The sequence below is a fragment of the Lasioglossum baleicum genome, chromosome 18 (assembly GCF_051020765.1).
Source record: "Lasioglossum baleicum chromosome 18, iyLasBale1, whole genome shotgun sequence".
NCBI lineage: Eukaryota > Metazoa > Arthropoda > Insecta > Hymenoptera > Halictidae > Lasioglossum > Lasioglossum baleicum.
Window position 1 is genome coordinate 3301792 of NC_134946.1, and position 21429 is coordinate 3323220.

General features: G+C 39.1%; 1 protein-coding gene across 1 annotated transcript; it reads left to right on the top strand.

Moving 5' to 3' along the window:
- The first annotated feature begins 13328 nt into the window (after nucleotides 1-13328).
- On the top strand, nucleotides 13329-21207 carry LOC143217926 (uncharacterized). The gene is made up of 4 exons (XM_076442667.1): nucleotides 13329-13429; nucleotides 14735-14816; nucleotides 18809-19126; nucleotides 19360-21207. Exons 2-4 carry the CDS (start codon nucleotides 14802-14804, stop codon nucleotides 19624-19626), a joined length of 600 nt encoding a protein of 199 aa, XP_076298782.1. The 5' UTR covers nucleotides 13329-13429; nucleotides 14735-14801; the 3' UTR covers nucleotides 19627-21207.
- The last annotated feature ends 222 nt before the right edge of the window (nucleotides 21208-21429 follow it).

A 21429-nucleotide genomic window follows, 5' to 3' on the forward strand; every position in this document is an offset into this window, starting at 1 on the left:
ATTTCTGAAATATTGTGCTACGTTCGCTTCTGTCGATGCTTCCCATCGAAACAATCCTTTCGTCAATTTCGTTCGATTCCGAGCGATGACAGTGTTATTATATTGTTATTATCTAATCTTCTCTAAGCTTCATAAGAAAAATTCCCGCAGGAAATAGAATTTTATTGGATGAAGAAGAGTCTCGGACATTTTCAAGCACGTAACATTGTTGCTATTGTTCTCAGTGGCCATTAATTGTCTACGAAATGAAAATAAATTTCCAGCCGCCTCTGAACTCGAACTGTTGCAACATCCGGTATATGGTTCACGATCTATTCAAGTTCGCAAAGCATAAATACTATTTGAACGTCAATTAGAACAAGAAACGGAGTTAATCTGCCCGGTGGATCTACCCCGGACGAGGGGGTTTCGTCATTGACGAGGGAAGGTTTGCCTCGGTCGTTTTGCCAAATCCGTAGACGGCCTCTGTGAGCATGGTGATTTATTCATTCTATTTTCGATTTATTCTATTTTCTGCTGATTTTACTTACTTATTATGAATTCTGTTGTTCTACCGATTCCATTTATTATTTAATTCCATTTCCTATTGATTCTTTTTATTATTATTTCATTTCCTATTAATTCTATTTATTATTTAATGCCACTTTCTATCGATTCCACTCATTATTAATGCAATTTTTACAATTTATTATTTAATTCTATTTTTTATTCGTTTTATTTTCTATTTATTCTATTTTCTACTGATTCTATTTTACTTATTACGAATTCTGGTCTTCTACTAATTCTCCATTTATTATTAAATCCACTTTCTATCGATTCTATTTATTATTAATGCCATTTGCTATTGATTCTGTAATTCTATTTTTTATTCATTCTGTTTCGTATTTACTCCGTCTATTGGTTGCTCATTGTGCTATCTGTTTGATTCTATCTACCATTTAATTCCATTTTCTATTAATTCTATTTATCACAAAATCTGCTTTTCCAGATTATCCTTTTGGCGAGGATTCGAACACCTGAATCGTTCTGGTGGCAGTCAGGACACATACCAGCGTCACCACTGAACCCGTACCTGTTTTCATGAATTTTCTTTAGTACTAATTCTATTCTCTTCTCGAAACTCTAATATTCCCTTTCCAACGAAAGTGTCGGTTCCGAAGCAACCTCGAAGCAGCCATTCATAGAATTCCAAAACCTACATCATGAAAACAGCTGAATCAACAATAAATTATTACGACCATTACAAAATCATGAAATCGCCATTCTCGATCATCAAATCATCCGAGATATTCAATATTCTCAGACATTCGCTTTTCGAGCGCAGTCATCGTTTCGCATCTCGACCGCGCGAAATCGCGAGGTCAACGTTCCGCGCGGATTGGATTCTACACGGGAAAAACAAATTAACCGAGCCATTAGCGGCACGAGAGCGTTCGATATGTTTGAAAATAATTCCTCATTACGCCATGTTAATAGACGTTACACCGGTAATGGTCGGCCGGTGACTCGCAGGTTGTCTTTCGCGCGCACGTTAATCGCCGAAGTGACAGGAATGACAGTCTCTTTCTCTTTCTCTCCCTCTATGTTCAGGCTCCCGTGTAAATGCTCCCCGGCTCGTCATCTTCCACTTCATGTCTCCGTATCGTCTCGGCTGAACGGGGACCGTTAATAACACCCTCGGCTACGCCGTTTCCCGTTCGATCCGTTAAACAATGTTATTAACTCTGCAATCCTAGCACCGGACGATTTCGTAATTAACACTTCGAACACCGTGCGCTGGAGAACGTGTCTATTGATTACACTAACGCTCTGTTTGGTCAGCGGGTTGCATAGTTGAAGGCGGCGGCTACTGCCATGATCGGCAAAACAAAAATGTTAAATATTGCATCGAATACCGTGGAATGACATGGTAAAAGCTCGTTTTGATCGGATTAGTATTGTCCGAGAAAAAAATTCTCGAAGGGACCTTTGTATGTCCATTCCGACACTAATTTTGTAACAGAAGAAATTTTGAATAATTGCTTAAAATTTTGGGGAAAAATATTATTTATCATTTAACTGGATTCGGTATTTTATGGAGAACCAGGTCAAAAATTATTTTCCCATTTCTAGTGCATTTCAATATAAGCGTGGTTTTCAAAAAGTTTAAAAACAACAACAACAACACGGCCAGTTAATATATGGTTATCCAAAAAAGACTATAGGAAGATTTTTTAAACAAAAAAACATACTATTTTTAATTTTATTGGTTTTTTTATTTAATTATCCGGTATCATCTATGACAATTATGTGTGAAAGACGATATCTATCAAATGACCACCACGACCACGTTTACAGACATCAATTCGAAGAAATGCTCAATTCTTGAGAACGACGTGGAATTGATGTTGATGGGTAGCAAATAGTAGCAATGCTTTCACGAACAGCAGCAATGTTTTCATTCGAACGAGCTGTTTTTGGTCTGCCAGACTTTGGTTTATCATGAACAGATCCAGTTTCATCAAATTTTTTAACAAAATTTCGAATTGTTCGCTCTGATGGACGATTACACTGTCCAACAAATTTCAACTTTTTAAAAGTATTTCGATTCCCACTATGCGATTCTTATAGAGTTTTCCGCGCTGATTCCGAATCTGGTTTTAATTTTTTTCCTATACGTCCTGTTTTTGAGAAAATGGCGTTTAAAAAAAAGACATATTTTTCAACTTTAAACAAATATTGCGATGTTATTATAAAAGATATTGAATTGTTCTTTACAGCAAAAGATTCTGTAGACTTTCCCGAATACAGTGATATCAAATATTAATACATTATTATTGTTTAAACATGTTTAAACAATGATTAAAGACGGAGATGCACCACTTTTGCACCAATTTTTGCGGATATTTTCGAATTTATCTCAAAAAATAAGGGTCCAGCGAAAAATTGAACTATACCACGCGAAAGAGCAGACTTTTATCTTGAGAAACCCCCCTGTGAAGTTTGCATGGTCGACGTTTTCTTCGAACCAGAAAGCAAAATATCTTCGCGCGACATGAGTTGTCACCAGTGGCGCTCACCACCAGAGCGGTCGTTCGCCGCTCCGTATCCCGTCCCGAGCGCCACTGGCGGAAACTCATGTCGCGCGAAGATCTTTTGCTTTCTGGTTCGAAGAAAACGTCGACCATGCAAACTTCACAGGGGGGTTTCTGAAGATAAAAGTCTGCTCTTTCGCGTGGTACAGTTCAATTTTTCGCTGGACCCTTATTTTTTGAGATAAATTCGAAAATATCCGCAAAAATTGGTGCAAAAGTGGTGCATCTCCGTCTTTAATCATTGTTTAAACATGTTTAAACAATCATAATGTATTAATATTTGATATCACTGTATTCGGGAAAGTCTACAGAATCTTTTGCTGTAAAGAACAATTCAATATCTTTTATAATAACATCGCAATATTTGTTTAAAGTTGAAAAATATGTCTTTTTTTAAACTCCATTTTCTCAAAAACTGGACGTATAGGGAAAAAATTAAAACCAGATTCGGAATCAGCGTGGAAAACTCTACAAGTATCGCATAGTGGGAATCGAAATACTTTTTGGCTGTTGGACAGTGTTATGTATGCCGAAAAAATCACGTAATTTACGATGGGTTTATTTTATTGAACACTGGTTTGCAAAATAAATGTTAATAACTACGCTCTTCAATTCAATTAAATAAAATTGTCTATTGTAGGTTAGAAATACAAGAAAGTGACAAGAGACAAAAATGGCGTTTGACAGATATTCTCATTCAACATCCTAAAGGTACTTTTGGATATCCTTTTATAAGCGTGGTAAAAAGATTGCTAACGGGCCAGTTATCTTCCGCAGAACGTCAAAAGTCTTGACTTATTGGGACGATGAAGAAGAAGAAGATGATGAAGGTTCACACGAGGGTATCAGCGGGAGGAGGACAGGCCAGGTGGAACGGGGAGTTCACACGAGTGCGCGCGTTCAATGGAAGGTTATGAATAATCCGATCTTCTGTCGAAGTTGCGTGTCACAGTTAGCCAGGTTCGTCGTCGCGTCGACGCGTCGCGACGCTACCAAGACGCCTTTGTTGCCCCGTGATCCAGGTAGGCAGCCAGACATTCCCTCGGTCACGATGAAAGTGAAAATCTTCTTCTCGTTCTTCGTTCTAGTCGCGCGATGACCTACTGCTTGCCAAGAATCTGGGTGCTCCGTCACACCAGCCCGTTCTGTGTTCGCAGTTCGCGGTTATGGCTCCTCGCACTACACAAGCCACGAGCGTGCGCCGCCTTTAGGAAAGCCGACCGCCAAATTGCCAGCTGCCTTTCGGCAATCCTGATCTCTTGCGGCTCCTCTCGTTGCATTGTTTCGACCGCAGAGCATAGTGATTTTCACCGACCGCTGCCGAAATCCAGCCTCCAACACTGCGCGGAAAACATCGGTGTCTGGCAATTTTTTTTCTCGGAGGGCACTGGGTCGATCGAAATGGGATTCTGGGACGTTGTTAGGGAATGCTTATTGTATCGTTCAGTATTTTTTTTAACTGTGTTACTCTAATTTTGGGGAATTTAACACCTGAAATGCCGAGGTACAATTTGAGAGTAACAATATGCAGAACGTTCGTCATTAAAATATCAGCAGAAATGTTGAATTGATCATAAAAGGTTACGATTTTTCTAGCATTTCGAAGGGAAATATGTTCTTTTCACCACGCTTAATTAGCTTGCCGAGTTGTCGTTGTATGCGTCAAATCTTGTAATCGAATTTTAAACCACATCCCGATGAGCTAGAGACTTGTAACTTTAAACGTAGCTCAGAACTGGATGATAATGCGATATTAAAAAACAAATTTTTTTTTAAAAACTGTGCGCTCAGGAGAAAAATAATTTTAATATTAATTGTCACAATCGTCGCTCGGTAGTACGTCATCACGTTCAGCGATCCCCACTCCGCGCGCCAGCGCTCCCTACTCCACTACGCGTTCCCACTCCGACTCATCCCCACTCCACTGACCCATTTCGCACCGGAGGAGCTCAGTCAGTGTAGTGTTCCGTTCATTCAATTCCATTTCGGACAATGTCGGACTCCATCAAGAGACGTTGTCTCTCGGAGTCATCCCCTCATTCTATCTCGCGTATTTCCATACCTTGCGTTTCTGTATCTTACTATTTCGTACCAGTATTACTATATCTTGCGTTCCATTTAAAAAAGACTAGATGGTAGAAAATAAAAAAATATATGAAAAAAAATTTTTTTAAAACCACGCTTATATTAAAATGCACTAACAAGGAGAAAATAATTTTTTTAGACATTCGTGACTGTAAATAAAAAGCGTGGAGCGCCCACGAAGATTACGTCAATATAGTTTAGCGCTCCACGCTTTTATTTATAGTCATTGATGTCTAAAAAGATGATTTTCTCCTTTTTAGTGCATATTATTATAAGCGTGGTTTTTAAAAAGTTTTTTTTATATATTTTCCTGAATATTTTCAAGCATGTTACGTGGCTAGTTAATATTTATAAGTTTCGCAACCGGCCGATGCGGCGACGGTCTCGCAGGATTTCCATTAGAGGAAGGATTCTAATAGGAAAATGGCTTATTATTTAATCTAATGAAAAGATAGTGATTACACGATTAATCGGTAAATGTCAATGTCAAAATCGCCGGCTGATCACCGGGTACGAAAAAGGAAACCGGTGATTTTCATTGGCGTATCAGGTTAGAATGGGGACAGGACGTTCGTTTAAGAGCACCACGCGTTATAGTGATCGCGTGTAACGTTATAACCTCGACATTAAGTAAACAGGGATACAGTTGTTCGCGTCCTTTGATAGTTCGTCGAAAATCATGCTCGTATATTCCCGCTGTCGGCAGAAAAAATCAAATGTCAATAAATAATAAATTCTAGAGAATATCCGTGTGTGTAGAATAATAAACATTCGTATGTATATCTGTTTCCTTAATAGAAAATGTAGTATTCGCATCGTCTGTAGACACTTCGTTCAAACAGTCCGTCCTCAGGGAAAAATAAAGATGGCGGCGTTGCGTCAGGTCGTCCATCGATCGAACAAGACAAACAGAACGTGTCCAACTCGGAATTAGTATGTTCGATCTAACATTTAACGCGCCGATTAATTAATTATCGGGCATGAAATCTGTCGAATGTCAGCCGCCGTGCAGAATTCCTCGGACGATGCTCCTCGTCCATGCGTGTTGAAGTGCTTGTCAAGATGCTTCGGTCTTCGGAAAATGATTAAAACCACGAATTACCTCATCCATTAACTCTCTACACTCGGCGGTGTCTTTGGTAATCTCCGCGGAGCGTGTTTGATTGAACAAACTGGCGTCCGTATTGCAGATTAATCGATAGAACCACTGTATACACAGAAAGTCTCCTCAACAAAGTAGAACAAAATAGAAGAGAATATTTCTTTCCACACGTATCCTTTAATTTCGAATCGATGGGACACAGAGTTGAAGAGTAAAATAGAATTAGTGGAAATGTAGAAATTGATGATAAATGAATAAAATATAGGATTGTGAAGAGGAGATGAATAAGAATCGGTAGAGAAATATACATAGAATTTTACTCGTTCCATTCACCAAAGGGTGACGAAAGGGAGACTCTCCCTTCTCCCACAGTAGATTCTGCAACCGTGAAAAATTTTCTAAGCTGTTCTACACCCACGGGGATCATCGTTGGAAGGCCATTCGCACGATTCGAAGCGAAGATACGTGTTTCCATCCAAGCAGCGGGATCCGTTGACGAACTTCTTTCACGGGTGGGCGTAACCGCGATATCCCCCCGGTTATCCAATAATTCGTGCAACAACATTCCCAACATTGGATTTCGCAATGGCAAATACGTCCCACTCGCGATGGATGATGTCCTGTGCTCGTTCAAAGCGACCGACCAGACCACAAGGTATATATCCATCGATATTTTGCAAGATCTATCTTCGCACCACTTCCCACGAGCCAGCGGCGCGTATCTTCCTTTTCCATGGCCCTAGAATGGACGATCATCTCTCGCAGGATGCTGAATGAATATATCATATCTCTTCCTAACTTTTCTTCTTCCTAATTTATGTAAAAATAACAAGAATGTCTTCCTATTCGAATTTTTATTCACGCCTTTCCCATTGTCATCCAATTCAGGCGAACGGCGAGACTCTGGAAAAATTCACTTGGAAAAGGAAACTTTCTCACGACAGTCAACGTCGATGCAATTAGTTCAGTTTTACGAGGCATCCAGGTATTTACCGGGCTCGAGTTTTTCGCTTTTCAAGCATATTACGCAAAACCTGGGCCTCTCTTCTTCTTGTGCACCCTCAAGACGCTGCGGGAATAAATTCGACGATTGTTTCACGGGATTTCAATTGCACCTCTCGTAACCTCGCATACTCGATACAAGATATACACTGACTGCGAGCATCGAGTTTGCAAAAATCCTCTTCCTTCTTTCAAAAAATCATCTCCCTCAAATTCTTCTCCCTCTTTCTAAACTCGTCACCTTTCTTAAAGTCGTCGCCTTCTCCCCCCTCTTCTTAAAAATCGTCATCTACTTTCTCAGAACTTTTCTCCGTATTCCTTTTTAAGAATTTTTTAATTTATAAAGAGGTCGATTAGACAGCCTTGATACGAAAGCAACGTTCCTCAGTCGGGTAATTCCATGCAGATCATTTTCACGGTGTCTCATGAATCGGCATCGCTGGTACAATTCGTCCTGATGTTCTACATCGTCGCCAATCGACGTGCTCTTCCTTGTTTTAAAAAATCGTCATCTTCTTTTTAAATCTTCTTCTTCTCATTCCTTTTTAAGAATCGTTTGATTTATAAAGAGTAATTTGATGCAGATTATTTTCACGTTTGGCATGAATGGCATCGCTGGTATAGTTCGTCCTGATGTTCTACAACGTCGCCAATCGACGTGCTCTTCCTTGTTTTAAAAAATCGTCATCTTCTTCTTTTTAGAAACTTCTTCTCCGGATTCCTTTTTAAGAATCGTTTGATTTATAAAGAATAATTTGATGCAGATTATTTTCACGTTTGGCATGAATGGCATCGCTGGTATAGTTCGTCCTGATGTTCTACAACGTCGCCAATCGACGTGCTCTTCCTTGTTTTAAAAAATCGCCATCTTCTTCTTTTTAGAAACTTCTTCTCCGGATTCCTTTTTAAGAATCGTTTAATTTATAAAGAATAATTTGATGCAGATTATTTTCACGTTTGGCATGAATGGCATCGCTGGTATAGTTCGTCCTGATGTTCTACAACGTCGCCAATCGACGTGCTCTTCCTTGTTTTAAAAAATCGTCATCTTCTTCTTTTTAGAAACTTCTTCTCCGTATTCCTTTTTAAGAATCGTTTAATTTATAAAGAATAATTTGATGCAGATTATTTTCACGTTTGGCATGAATGGCATCGCTGGTATAGTTCGTCCTGATGTTCTACAACGTCGCCAATCGACGTGCTCTTCCTTGTTTTAAAAAATCGTCATCTTCTTTTTAAATCTTCTTCTCCTCATTCCTTTTTAAGAATCGTTTAATTTATAAAGAATAATTTGATGCAGATTATTTTCACGTTTGGCATGAATGGCATCGCTGGTATAGTTCGTCCTGATGTTCTACAACGTCGCCAATCGACGTGCTCTTCCTTGTTTTAAAAAATCGTCATCTTCTTCTTTTTAGAAACTTCTTCTCCGTATTCCTTTTTAAGAATCGTTTAATTTATACAGAATAATTTGATGCAGATTATTTTCACGTTTGGCATGAATGGCATCGCTGGTATAGTTCGTCCTGATGTTCTACAACGTCGCCAATCGACGTGCTCTTCCTTGTTTTAAAAAATCGTCATCTTCTTCTTTTTAGAAACTTCTTCTCCGGATTCCTTTTTAAGAATCGTTTAATTTATAAGGAGATTAGACAGCCTTGATACGAGAGCAACGTTCCTCGGTCGGGTAATTCGATGCAGATTATTTTCACGGTGTCTCACGAATCGGCACCGTTGGTTCGTCCTGTTGTTCTGTATCGTCGCCATTCGCCTATAAAAGCAGATACGATGCATCTCCTCGGCCGTGAAAGGGTTGAAATAACGATCCAAGTGCTCTGCCCTGACCTGGTCTTGCTCCTTCTTGCTCGGTCTTGCTGGATATGCACGTAAGGCTGGGCAACAGGCGGATTATTTCTACTGCTCGGCAAGCGATTCCGAGCGTGCGTACCCGCGCGTGCCTTTCTCCGCTTGCTTGTGCCTATACCTGTACTGAAACTGCACCGAGACTATGCTAAGTCTCTGCCGAGACGACGATGAGCCTTCGAAAAAAATACCAGGTCAACCTGTTGGCCGAGTCCCATCATCTCCGATTTGTAACTCTAATTACTAGACCGCGGATTTTTATGTAAAATAAAAACTTCCTACCTGGATAGCAAGAAACTGGACTGAAATAAAAGTGCAATTTCCTTCTTAAGATGTTTAATAGATTGAACATGATATGACAGTGTGGCTTTAAATTCATCTAATGTTTTTGCTGTTTCAGATTACACCTGCTCATTTTTTTCATAAATTCATATAAAATCCGCAGTCTACTACTCGCTATCGATACCTTTACCACCCAATAATTGACTTTTTGTTAAGGGCTTTACGAAGAAATTAATAGAATAAACATTGTTCAATTTCTTCCTTTTCTCCAAGGCAATGTTTGCGTCGATCGAAGAAGGGTATAGTGAGCGCCATTTTGAAGGTAGATTGATGGTTCTATCGTGAATCATTATATCATAATTGTAGCTAGCGGTTATGTCGATTTGAAAATGTAATTCTACTGTCGTATAAAATGACGTCATCCTACGTCGGCGGCTGTCAGTGAGCTTGCGAGAAAGACGTAGTTTTACGTCATCGGCTGTGAATGTGTTAATCAAGTAGACGAACCGCATTATGATCTTAGATCGATCCAGAGGTGAGTGGGAAGTTGGGGATGGTAATTGAACAGTATTATGCAGGTGATGTGATAGTCACATGGAAAGTCAATCACTTGGAAAATGAAATATTCATCGCGAACGTTCAAAAGCGTCGACAAAGGGAATTATTATGCAGCTACTTCAATTTAATTTTTATATAAAAAGTTACCGAAATATTGATGAATACTTCTATTTCATATTTAAAATACATTTGTATGGTATACTCAATAATATCTGGACTAGATGATACAGTAGAATTTTTAATAAAAATTGTGAAAATAATAATTTTTTAAAGGCAGTTTCATATATATATAAAAATGTTGATGTCATTGAAAGAACCATATTAGTCCGTTAGTGTTTAAATTACAGCATTACGATTCCAGGTTAATCGACAATAACCTTTTTCTTATGAAATTTGCGATAAAAGTTGAAAATGTCGAGTTTTAAGTATTACTTTATAGGAGAGTGTGTATTTCATTTTTTCGGCTGATGTCGAAAGCATGATTGAGAAACGTAAAGTGAAGAGATCTTTTATGAAAGGAGAGTAGAACATCCGACTGTACGATGGCATAAGGTTATGGAGAACAAAAGGCAATTGTTATTAAAGCAGAATAATATACATATTTTAATTATTTATCGCTATTATACCGAGGCTCATAATTCCTGCTCGCCCCGTGATAATTAAAACAGCGTATTTGCTCATTCCGTTTCGAAATTACGATAATTACTCTTTTGTACCGGTTGTATGAGTTCTCTCGTTTCGGCGCGAGATCCGCTTAACCAAATTAGATATTTGTCTGCATTTATCAATTATGTAAAAATTCTGTTTTGCATAAAAAAAACCTTAAAATCGAAAAATCCAGGATACAATTTCGTTGAAATATAATATTCTGAGATCGAACATCTAAAAATTATTTTTTTCGCAGGAATTGGGGTGATCACGTGGTTATAGGGTAGAAAGACAGTCACGAGCCTAAACGCGTCAATGACCCACTGGATCCCGTCCGACGGCTCGAGAACACCTATGAAATATCAAATTCTTTCTGATACGAAGCACGATAATCGATGGAATGACTTCTTCATGCTGCACCTTCGAGGCTAGAAGTCAGCGCTCGCGGCTCGAAAGATCATTTGTGGATCGCATTGATCCGGATTACAGAGGCCTTCCCACGATCCGACCACAAATATGCAACAAAAGCGATTTGTCATGAACAGTTTAAACCTCATCTCTCAAACAATTCTTCCATAGAGCCGTAAAAGAAATGATCGACAATTGCCACAATTTGTTGCACCCGCTGTTCCGCAATGCAATATTTTAGCAATCTAGACAGCACTAAATCATGGTATCAATACTCATTCACTATGGTTCTATTCACTTCTCTGCCCAATTTATTATTAATAGAGGGTCTTTATGCAAAATAAAAATGTTTTGCATTTATTGTGAGAAGCAGGAATAACAGAAAATTTGATTTCATCCCTTAACGACTTTGTTACATTAAAAGCAACATTACAACATCCTTAATTATTCAATTCTTTTAAAGTTTTATATTTCGCCCAACCAATTTTTAATTATTTATAATAATGCGTATTTTTAAGACGCGATTCAAGATTTAGACGAAGAAAAAAACGGACCTCTTTCTCGAAAGTCATAATGTAGTTTGTGAAGGTCCTTTCACACCAGACTGCTGCACATGATTTACTGTGCATCGATGCAGTTGCAGTTGCATCGATTTCTATTCCTGGTTCCCTCGATCACTATGAGAATCGCATAGTTTCAGCATTAATGCTAGAATCGTTTTCTTTTCATTCTTTCCTCGAGATGATTTCCGCGTATGTGTGTGTCTGATGAAGTTTTCGAATTCGATTTACCGGCATGGGAAACCGTTGGCGAATTGTTAATTGCATACATCCTTTAACAGATGCGCCTCTCGATTATGGGAATAACTGAAATGGCATGGTTGCGGAGATGATTCTCCTGCGGCAATTAAAAATGTTCGGGACGGTCGAGGCTCGACTGCAGGAATGCTGTAACATGATTTAATACTTCACTGAAGTATCAATCTCACTTTTTCTTTTTCTCCCTGTTACGCTTATGCAATTTTTTGTGGCACTTCCATATGATCCCTTCTTTTTATTAGTATTATCTTTTTTTATAGTGGATTGTAGAGACACAGTAATGGTTTGACAATATTTTTTTCTGACAAGTTTCGATATAAACGGAGTATTTTTGTGGAGGTCCTTTCATTGTAGATTACTACACTGTGACCACCAATTTGAGATATTAGTAACTTTTTTTGCAATTCAATGGCTCGATAGAAATTTTTTATTTTTCTACTACATTGGCAAGATAGTATGAAGTGTACTTAGGCCAAGTTTTATCCTAAACGGAGCATTTTCTCAAAAGCTATGATTATATTTGTGGAGGTCCTTTCATTGTAGATTACTGCACTGTGACCACCAATTTCAGATATTTCTAACTTTTTTTGCAATTCAGTGCCTCGATAGAAATTTTTTATTTTTCTACTACATTTACAGGACAGTATGATGTATACTTGGGCCAAGTTTTATCCTAAACAGAGGATTTTCCTAAAAGTTACGATTATATTTGTGGAGGTCCTTTCATTGTAGATTACTGCACTGTGACCACCAATTTCAGATATTTCTAACTTTTTTTGCGATTCTGTGCCTCGATAGAATTTTTTAATTTTTCTCTTACATTTACAGGACAGTATGATGTATACTTGGTCCAAGTTTTATCCTAAACAGAGGATTTTCTCAAAAGTTACGATTATATTTGTGGAGGTCCCATTGTAGATTACTGCACTGTGACCACCAATTTCAGATATTTCTAACTTTTTTTGCAATTCTGTGCCTCGATAGAAGTTTTTAATTTTTCTCTTACATTTACAGGACAGTATGATGTATACTTGGGCCAAGTTTTATCCTAAACAGAGGATTTTCTCAAAAGTTACGATTATATTGTCCTTTCATTTTAGATTGCTGCACAGGGAGCTATGAATTAGAAGTTTTTAATTTTTTTACTACGTTGATAATATAAAATACTCTTGTGGCAAAATACTCTGGTCCTAAAAATTGAATGAAAACTCCAGGTAAGCTGTATTCCCATTAAAAGTGAATTTCCAACGAAAGGACGAGTTCCAGTGCAACGTATCTGATCCGATGGTCAGGAGATAGTGCACGGGCCACGTGCAGGTCGGTCCCAGCAAGGTTCTAAGGCAAGGTGAGGCAAGGTAATGCGAAACAAGGCAACGCGCATCATCCAGCCCCCTCTTCCCATACAAACCGGGGGCCCCCGGTCCCATAGCGTTCAAGTATCATCTTATTAGAGCCACACGCTATATAAACCCAACCTGCCAGCATGCCGAGCAGTTACGTACTGACTTTATTCACTGCCGTGCCGGAGTGCAACGATATTGTAACCGACGGGACACGTGCCCCATCTGACCCGTATTCGTGCATTCGACGTAAGCACCCCCATAAAACACCCCCCTAGTCCGGGACTTAGGCGAACGCCGACGGCCAACCAACCCCTGGTGACTCGCGGTGCTATTATTCTCTGTGGGACTGATCATATGTTCTTCTTTTTTTTTACTTTATCGTTGCTTCCTTTTCGAGCAAGTGAACTTCGTTGTGCAGCTCTACTGTGACTTTGATGGATTTTGTTAGAAGCTGATGGCAAGGGGAGGTAGTTGCAATATTTGCAATTCATTATCTGGACAGTGTATTCGTTTTTGGAAACGTTGGTATGATCGAAACATTAGGTTCGTGTAGGCGAAATGACTTTTATTTCTTCGAAAGAGGTTTGATTCAACACACTCGAGCAGAGGGTAGTTTTCAGAATTTTTCGAGCGCTATGGCTTGCTAGAGAAATTTTATTTTTGTGCATTGGAAGGGTAGTGTGAACTACTATTGTGGAATATTTGAACTCGAAAGAATTTTTTTTGAGAAAGTCTCGGGCATTTTTGTGGACGTTCTTTTGGTTTCGATGGATGTTTCGATGGATGGAAGTTCTCTGGATTCTTTTATCGTTCAATCAGTTGATAAAGATTTTTTGTTATTTTACTACGTAGACAAAATAGTGTGAGGTTTGTTCATGGCAAGTTTCAACTGAAACAAATTTTTTGAGTAAGTTATGGCACTGTTGGATAGTGTCCCACAGATTTGAGCTTCTCCGAAATTTTTTTTCTCATGGCATGACTTGATAAAGATGTTTTATTTTTAGTGGAATATTGATAGGCGTGTATGAGGTTTATCCATGGCAAATTAAATTATGCAGTTAAATTATGAAAATATTTGTGGAGGTCCTTATTATTTCACCACTTTGAAAGGATAGTACGAAGTAGTTTTATGGCAAGTGTCTACTCGAGCCAATTTTTTTGAGAAAGTTCTGGGTACATTTGTGAATCTGCATCGTCGGCTCGCTGATGCAACCCTAAACTCGGGCATTATGAAAATGGGTAGCACGAATGTCGGAGTGAATGGTCAGTCGATCGAGAGATCCAGAAGATGTGCACATCGAGGAGATTCAGGGAACGAGTTCCGTGATTTCCAGCTGGGAGTGGTGTGCATGCATGCAATTCTGCGAACAATCGCGCCGCAGCCAGGGTGTGGTTAGCCGTGAAATGTCGTCGAGGTCTATTCAACCCTTTGTGTCGCAAAGAACATCGTAAATCGAGCTGTGGCAATTTTCTCAAACGGAATTCTCTAACTCCCGTCGATTCCACCCCCGCGAATGCATCTAAACCGGTTCGTTTTTCTATTTCCCGCAGTGCATTCTCCGAAAACCGGTGCGCGAGTTTCTTTTCTGGGACTGGGCCAGCTTGTTGCCCTGCAAACATGTTTTACCTTCAGGTAAGCGGATGAAAATGATCACGTTGGAGGAAGAATGTTGCATTCAAAAGAAAATAGCAAATACAGTGATTTTTTTTATTCATGTGAAAAATTCGGAACCGAAAAGTCACTTAAATCGCGTTCATTGATCACTTTCCCATATAACTTTGCTATTTTTTATCATTTTCGAATGAAACTTGTGTCGACGTATTCATGACATTCTCCCGATTAAAACGATACCCAACACGATGCAATTCGATTCGTATTTGCTCGTGTAATCCACGATATAGTGGAACCTCTATTATCCGAACCGATGTCCGAGTTCTCTAATGCGTCGAACTAAATCTGCTGTGAATTGTGTCGTGCTTAAACTCACTTCCACTAAAAAAATCTCACGCGAATATATTGTTAAAAGTCTCCGAGTTAAAATCATCGATAATGAAAAGTTATTGTCATTAAATTACTATACAGGGTGTCTCAGCTAGCTGGAGGCCTCCTAAATATCTCCTTTATTTTTAATGACACAAAAAATATTTATGGCATAATTTAAATGGTATCGAAGAAGGAATATCATAGAAGAACAATTTCTTTCGTCCGATTATTTTTTCAGTTTTTTCAAGGGCATCGTTATGTTTTTATCGGGAAAACTTATTTTTTTTATTCCATCATATAGCGGCTGAAAAAATACATTTGAATATGCTTATGTCATTAACAAGATGGAATAAAAGATGATAAGTTTTCCCGATAAAAAATAACGATGACCTTGAAAAATCCATGAAAAAATAACCGGACAAAAAAATTTTTCTTCTATGATATTCTTCCTTCGATACCATTTAAATTATGCCATAAATATTTTTTTTGCGCCATTAAAAATACAGGTGATATTTAGGTGGCCTCCTTCAGCTGATTGTGAGACACCCTGCGAAAGAACGTTTCCGTAAGTGACTCGACTAGGCTGCTCGGGGTAGTGCAAGGACGAATGAGAATTTTGAAGAACCGATTTTTCTTATCCGTAAAATGAGAGAATCTTTGTTAAATAGGTATTCGAAGCTCGACTAGAGACATAATTGCTGGAGGAGACTGCATACACACCGATAAATCAATTACTATCGGTGTGATTCATGCCTCGACTGATTAATCGTAGAATACGGAGGAATACTCGCGATAATTTGTTGACACCTCTCCCCTCCGCACACGTGAATCGAGATTTATGCGTCACGAGGTTCGCCGGTTGGGAGACGGTAATTAATTATAATAATTAGACGGCCAGAGGGGAACGGTGTGCGTTCAACGGGAATGACACAGGAATCTTCGCGGTTCACGCTTTCGTAGGAAAGTTCACGGTTTTCCAGCGATTAACAGTCCTTTTCGTTTGCGAGACTGATCAATCACAAATTAATTAGCATCATCAATCTACAGGTAATACCTTGATATAACTCGTTCGCTTCTAATGATCTTTTCCTAAGACTTTCGCCGATGTATTCCTGAGACATTTCTGATTAAAATGAGCCCAGACACGACACAATTTCGATCATATTTGTCTGTCTAATCCACGATATAGCAGAACCTCGATTATCCGAATTAATTGAGTGGGACGTGACAGGTTCGAGAAGCTGACAGATTTTGTTCATTAGGAATGGAATTTTTGCGACATATTAAAAATATTTTACCGAGATATTCAAGGTGGTCAAGTTAGCTGGGACACCCTGTATATGTATTAACAAATATATTCGAATATTTTGCAATTTGTCTCGACTATATTTTAACGATTTTGGGGATTTTCGCAGTCCCAGTGAAAAAGCTAGGAAACTTGCGAAATAATCGCGGATCTCGGAATGCTAAGCAGCCGCTCATTTAAATTTACTAACTGTAGAAAAATCCCCATTGTTTCTGTGGTTATTGTTTAACGTTCATTGCCACAGCAAAAGTGACGAAAGTCCTTTTAGATTTCGGACCAAGGACTGTTTCTATGCGAGCTGCATCGCGACGCAATATAGCGTCCTGATCAGCTGCGATTCGCAGCAAAAAGCTGCTGAAATTCATTACAGATTTCAAGAAGGAGAAAAATTATAAATAGAAAAGATAAGAAAATGCATGTCTACATGGTGTTCCGGAAGTTCGAGCGACTCTATAACGAGGGACGTTATGCGATCCCTTTATGCAACAGGACCATAAAGTTCGAAGGACAGCTCGAAGCATTTATGGCCGACAATCGTGTCAACTGCAGGACGAGCGGGGCTCTTGTGGTTGCCATAAGGACCCCCGAAGCGTATAATATATCTGCACTGACGTTTTTATTGTCTTCGTTCGTTGGTTCAGTCATTACGGCCGTAAAAGGACATTACATCGTGATCATTCGACGGAGGATGTTGTGCATTTATGACGAAAAATGTCTAACTGCAATTATTGACAATTGTTTAATTCTTGCATCAAACAATGTACAACAAAATCATTCTACGTGCCTCGATAATTGACTATAGTGTTCGAACTGCTCAGAAATATTGAAGTTCTCCGACGCGGAGAAATATTCTGGCTCCTCTCCAAGGGAAATGTAATGTCGCCGAAATTCCGAGCATGATTTTCCAATTTTCTTCACATTTCTAACAAGCTCCAGCAACACTTTCACCAATTTAGCCACTGTGTATGCTTAATTCACCGTCTGCGACGTGTGGAAATCCAGGAGAAAAAAAAATTGCGGTGCATTTGAATTCGCACGGGCGCATCTTCATTAGAAGTTCGCCATGGGAATGCACAATTAGCTGGAACGTCATTCCCCACGTGTAATTAACTTTCCTGGTGTTACGTTTGGGTCGATGGTGTGTCCAACACCGAATATTCGACAGCAGTGGCGAGATTAATGTGAATTTTCTACCAATTGAATTTGATACTCGGAAAGAAGTGAATCACGGTGCTGAAAAGCTGATGCAAGGCATGATCATTGTACTCGGGGGATAATTGCGTGGAGTTTTTCGCTCCGGGCATGCGACGCTTATTTACAATAAAAAGTGGTTTCGCAACAACTTAATTACACGTCTTCCGCCTCATTTCTGTCGTGTCCTCTTGTCGTCAGCTCTATGCAGCTTTCTTTCATCTGAACGCGACACTGTTCTCCAAAATGGCGGACGAGGAAATTGGAGCAACGAGAGAAATGAGCGACGATTTTCATGAAAATTGGTACATTCGTAAATTCCTTGACATTTTCACTGTTTTCAATTCCACCGAATCAATAATGAATAATGAATGATGTAATAATAAACTGGCGAGCTTAATGATCCTCATTAGGCAGCACAACATTAGAAAATGGAGTGTTTCGCATGCAACAGTCAAACAGTATACATATACGAAGTCAGTAATTGTCGGATCCGAGAACGATCGGCCTAACAATTACCAGCATTTATGACACGCCGTCTAATAGACGGAAACTTACGAAACGGATCCTCTTCTCGGTTTCTAATTGAAGAAAACGTTCGATCATCGCGCATCTGTCGCCCCGTTACCAAATCCGGCGCCATCCTGTCCGCGATCGCTTCATTACATTCTCATCACGATCATCCGCAGCTGACACGCGTGTTCTGCTGGCAAGAGGAAACGCGGCAATCATTAAAAGTTGCGCGTCAAATGATTGCCGCCGCCGCTGCCGTCACCGCGCCGGATTGTGCAAACGAGAGTAGGAGGACGAGGTGGGAGGACATTTTGCAGGATCGTTGGATCCTGCAGTTTGCCCCAATCATCCTTGGAGAGTCATCGGAATCGCTGCTTAAACATTTCAAATGATAACATTAATAATATATCTTCATCAATCTTCGATCTCTTTCCATTTCTCGATTTTTCACGGCGAAGATTTTTAGCGAAAAAACTTGCAGATAGTGTCTGCTATCTGTCTGATGAAGATAGAGTTTCTTATTAACTTGTTTCAATTTGACTGAAATTTGACAACAGGCCACTCTTGTTTGAGTGCTGTCTTTGTTTATGCGTTTTATAATGGTTGTTGATTGCTGTTTATTGCATTATAGATCATAATACTCTGTATGGCGGTGGTCCACGTGATTTGCGACCTTCCACCTGGAACAAGACGCAACACATACTTGCCTCCAGAGCCAACGAAGGGCTACAATTACGACACGCCAGGGATACCGTTCCCAAAACCGACCACCACACGACGACCATTTTCCACGACAACGCCCTATCCGACAAGACCCATCGGTCCCAAAACAACCACAAAGTTCCCAACAACGAGACCAACCCCTGGGACAGGGTACCCGCCCCCGGGCCCAAGGCCCACTCCGACCTTTCCGGATTATGGGCCACCAACTGGGCCAACTCCTGGTGGTGTGAGTATTCACATTATTAAATGAAATGTTTCAACAACAATATAAACATTCGTCATAGACAAAGACTCTACGTAAATTGGAATATTCCAAGGTGCATATTTAATAAACGAATGAAGAGTCAACAAAACGATGACTTAAACCCCCCTAATTTCAAATGAACTTCATTATGGTTGATTTTGGAGAATCTAGCCCAACGTCAATGGCCAAAACATAATGATCAAAATTTGTTTCAGCACGATCATCATCACCACGAGCCAGGCATGCCGTTCGACTTTAATTACGCGGTGAAGGAGGACGCGTTCGGGAATGATTATTCCCATAATGCCATCAGCGACGGAGACATCGTCCGCGGTGAATACAGAGTCCAACTTCCTGATGGAAGATTGCAGATCGTCCGGTACACGGCCGATTGGAAGCATGGCTTCAGCGCGCAGGTTTCCTATGATGGGAATCCACGTTTCGACGTTCCTCGGCCGACCGGCACCTTCGCGGGCTATTAAACACCTCGTCGAGCCTAGGGTTGCTAAATCGTACCACGTTAAGGGGCCCCATACACCTAAAAACCAAAAAGAATCGAATCGTTTCCGTCAGAAACAGAAATTACATTTTTAGCTGGATCTAATGCATTTCAGAATTTTTTTCGTATCTTAAAATATAATTTTTATTGCCAATTGAAAGCGAGTAGTTTTAACTGTATCCCCAAAAAAATCTCATTGAAAAATTCCAAAATATGTTGGAAATCTAAACATTGTTTGAAAGTACTATGCTGTAATAATTCTTGGAAAAACGAAGAAGTTTTCCAAAGTAAAAAAATACGATTTTGAGCCCAAAAAATCGTTTCTTTTTTACTGTCAAGAAAGTTTCGAAAATCCTGTAGGAAATGTTGAACTTTTTACGTAACTTTAGAAAAGACTCTTTAGAGATAATGCATTTACATATTTTTAAAAAATATGAATTTTTTGCTTGACCAGGTGTATGTTTCCCCTTAATCGACGTTTGTCTCGCGATTCTCACCGTCTCGTTGCATACCGCTAATTAGCCGAATCGTTTGGATAAATGAGATTCCAATGTATTTTCTTCTTTTCGACGTCGCTTCAACTACGGTTGATCCTGATTAGGTTTTTGGGCATTTAGGAGCCGATGTTACTTCACCCTGCTAACTCTCCTCAGACTTGAAGAGGACAATGACTTTGATTGTATGATTGTGTTCGTAGCACGTCATAGTAAGGGGTAAGAGACACCGAAAACATTCGATTAAACTCCATTCAGATAATTAATTAATTTTCAGAACTGTAAAGTAGTTAGCTTTCAGCAAAAATTATTTTACGAAGAGAGTATTTATGGAATCGAAGAGTTAATTGGAAACATCGTGTGATAGCATCCTCCTGCAGAATCAAGTGGTTTAATCGTAGACGTACTCCTTTAATTTTCTGCCAGTACTAGATACAAATAATAAGAGCAACCCCTTAGCCTATACTTTTATTCCTCAGTTAGTTGTGTCCAATGGACACGGATACATAGAAGGCGCAAAATAAAAAGTTGTTAAAATCAAAGTGTACTTCTTTCTGAAACATGAGATGTGAATTAAGGACTAATGTTTTGTAGTAGTAATATTTAATTTAATCAGCGCTAATAGAAGACCAGTACTAACCCCTTGCAGTTCAGTTTCTTGCAATGACTTCGCTCTGAGAAAACCATAGTAAATAAAGATGCCTACGTCTCTGTCGTGTGCCGGAGATTATAATAATATAGCCAAGGAGATGATGAAGACGGGAGAATTCATTGTATTATTTTTATAATAAAAATATGTGTAATTTAACATCCTTTTTTCCTGCAACTCTTTTTTACTATTCAACCGGATAAAAATTGTAATCTGTTGCTACAAGATAGTGGCCTACATCGAAAAATTACATACTGAATAATACATTCTTATGACTTTTCACGTAGTCTACAGAAAGAAACATTTAATAGTACACTGACACTGCCAACCCTAGCCTCGACCAATAATTGTAACGTATTGTATAGAAACCAAAACAATACTCAAAAGATTATATTAACAATTCATTCGAATAAAAGATTTGTTAAATATATATGTACATAATTTTTTATTTGCATTATTTTTTTAGAAATAAAAGTGACCTTCTCAACTTTTTAAATGGAATGCTATATATCTTTTTATATAATATATAAATTGGGAGAAACCCTGTACATTATTTAAGACTATATGTAGAATTAGAGGCCACAAAGTTAGAGGCTATAAAAATTAGCATATTCCAGAGAAACGGTGTGTTGTGCTAACTGTT

Coding starts and splice junctions, on each gene's coding strand:
- LOC143217926 (XM_076442667.1), top strand. Junction 19,127..19,359: donor CTGGGCCAACTCCTGGTGGT/GTGAGTATTCAC, acceptor AATTTGTTTCAG/CACGATCATCATCACCACGA.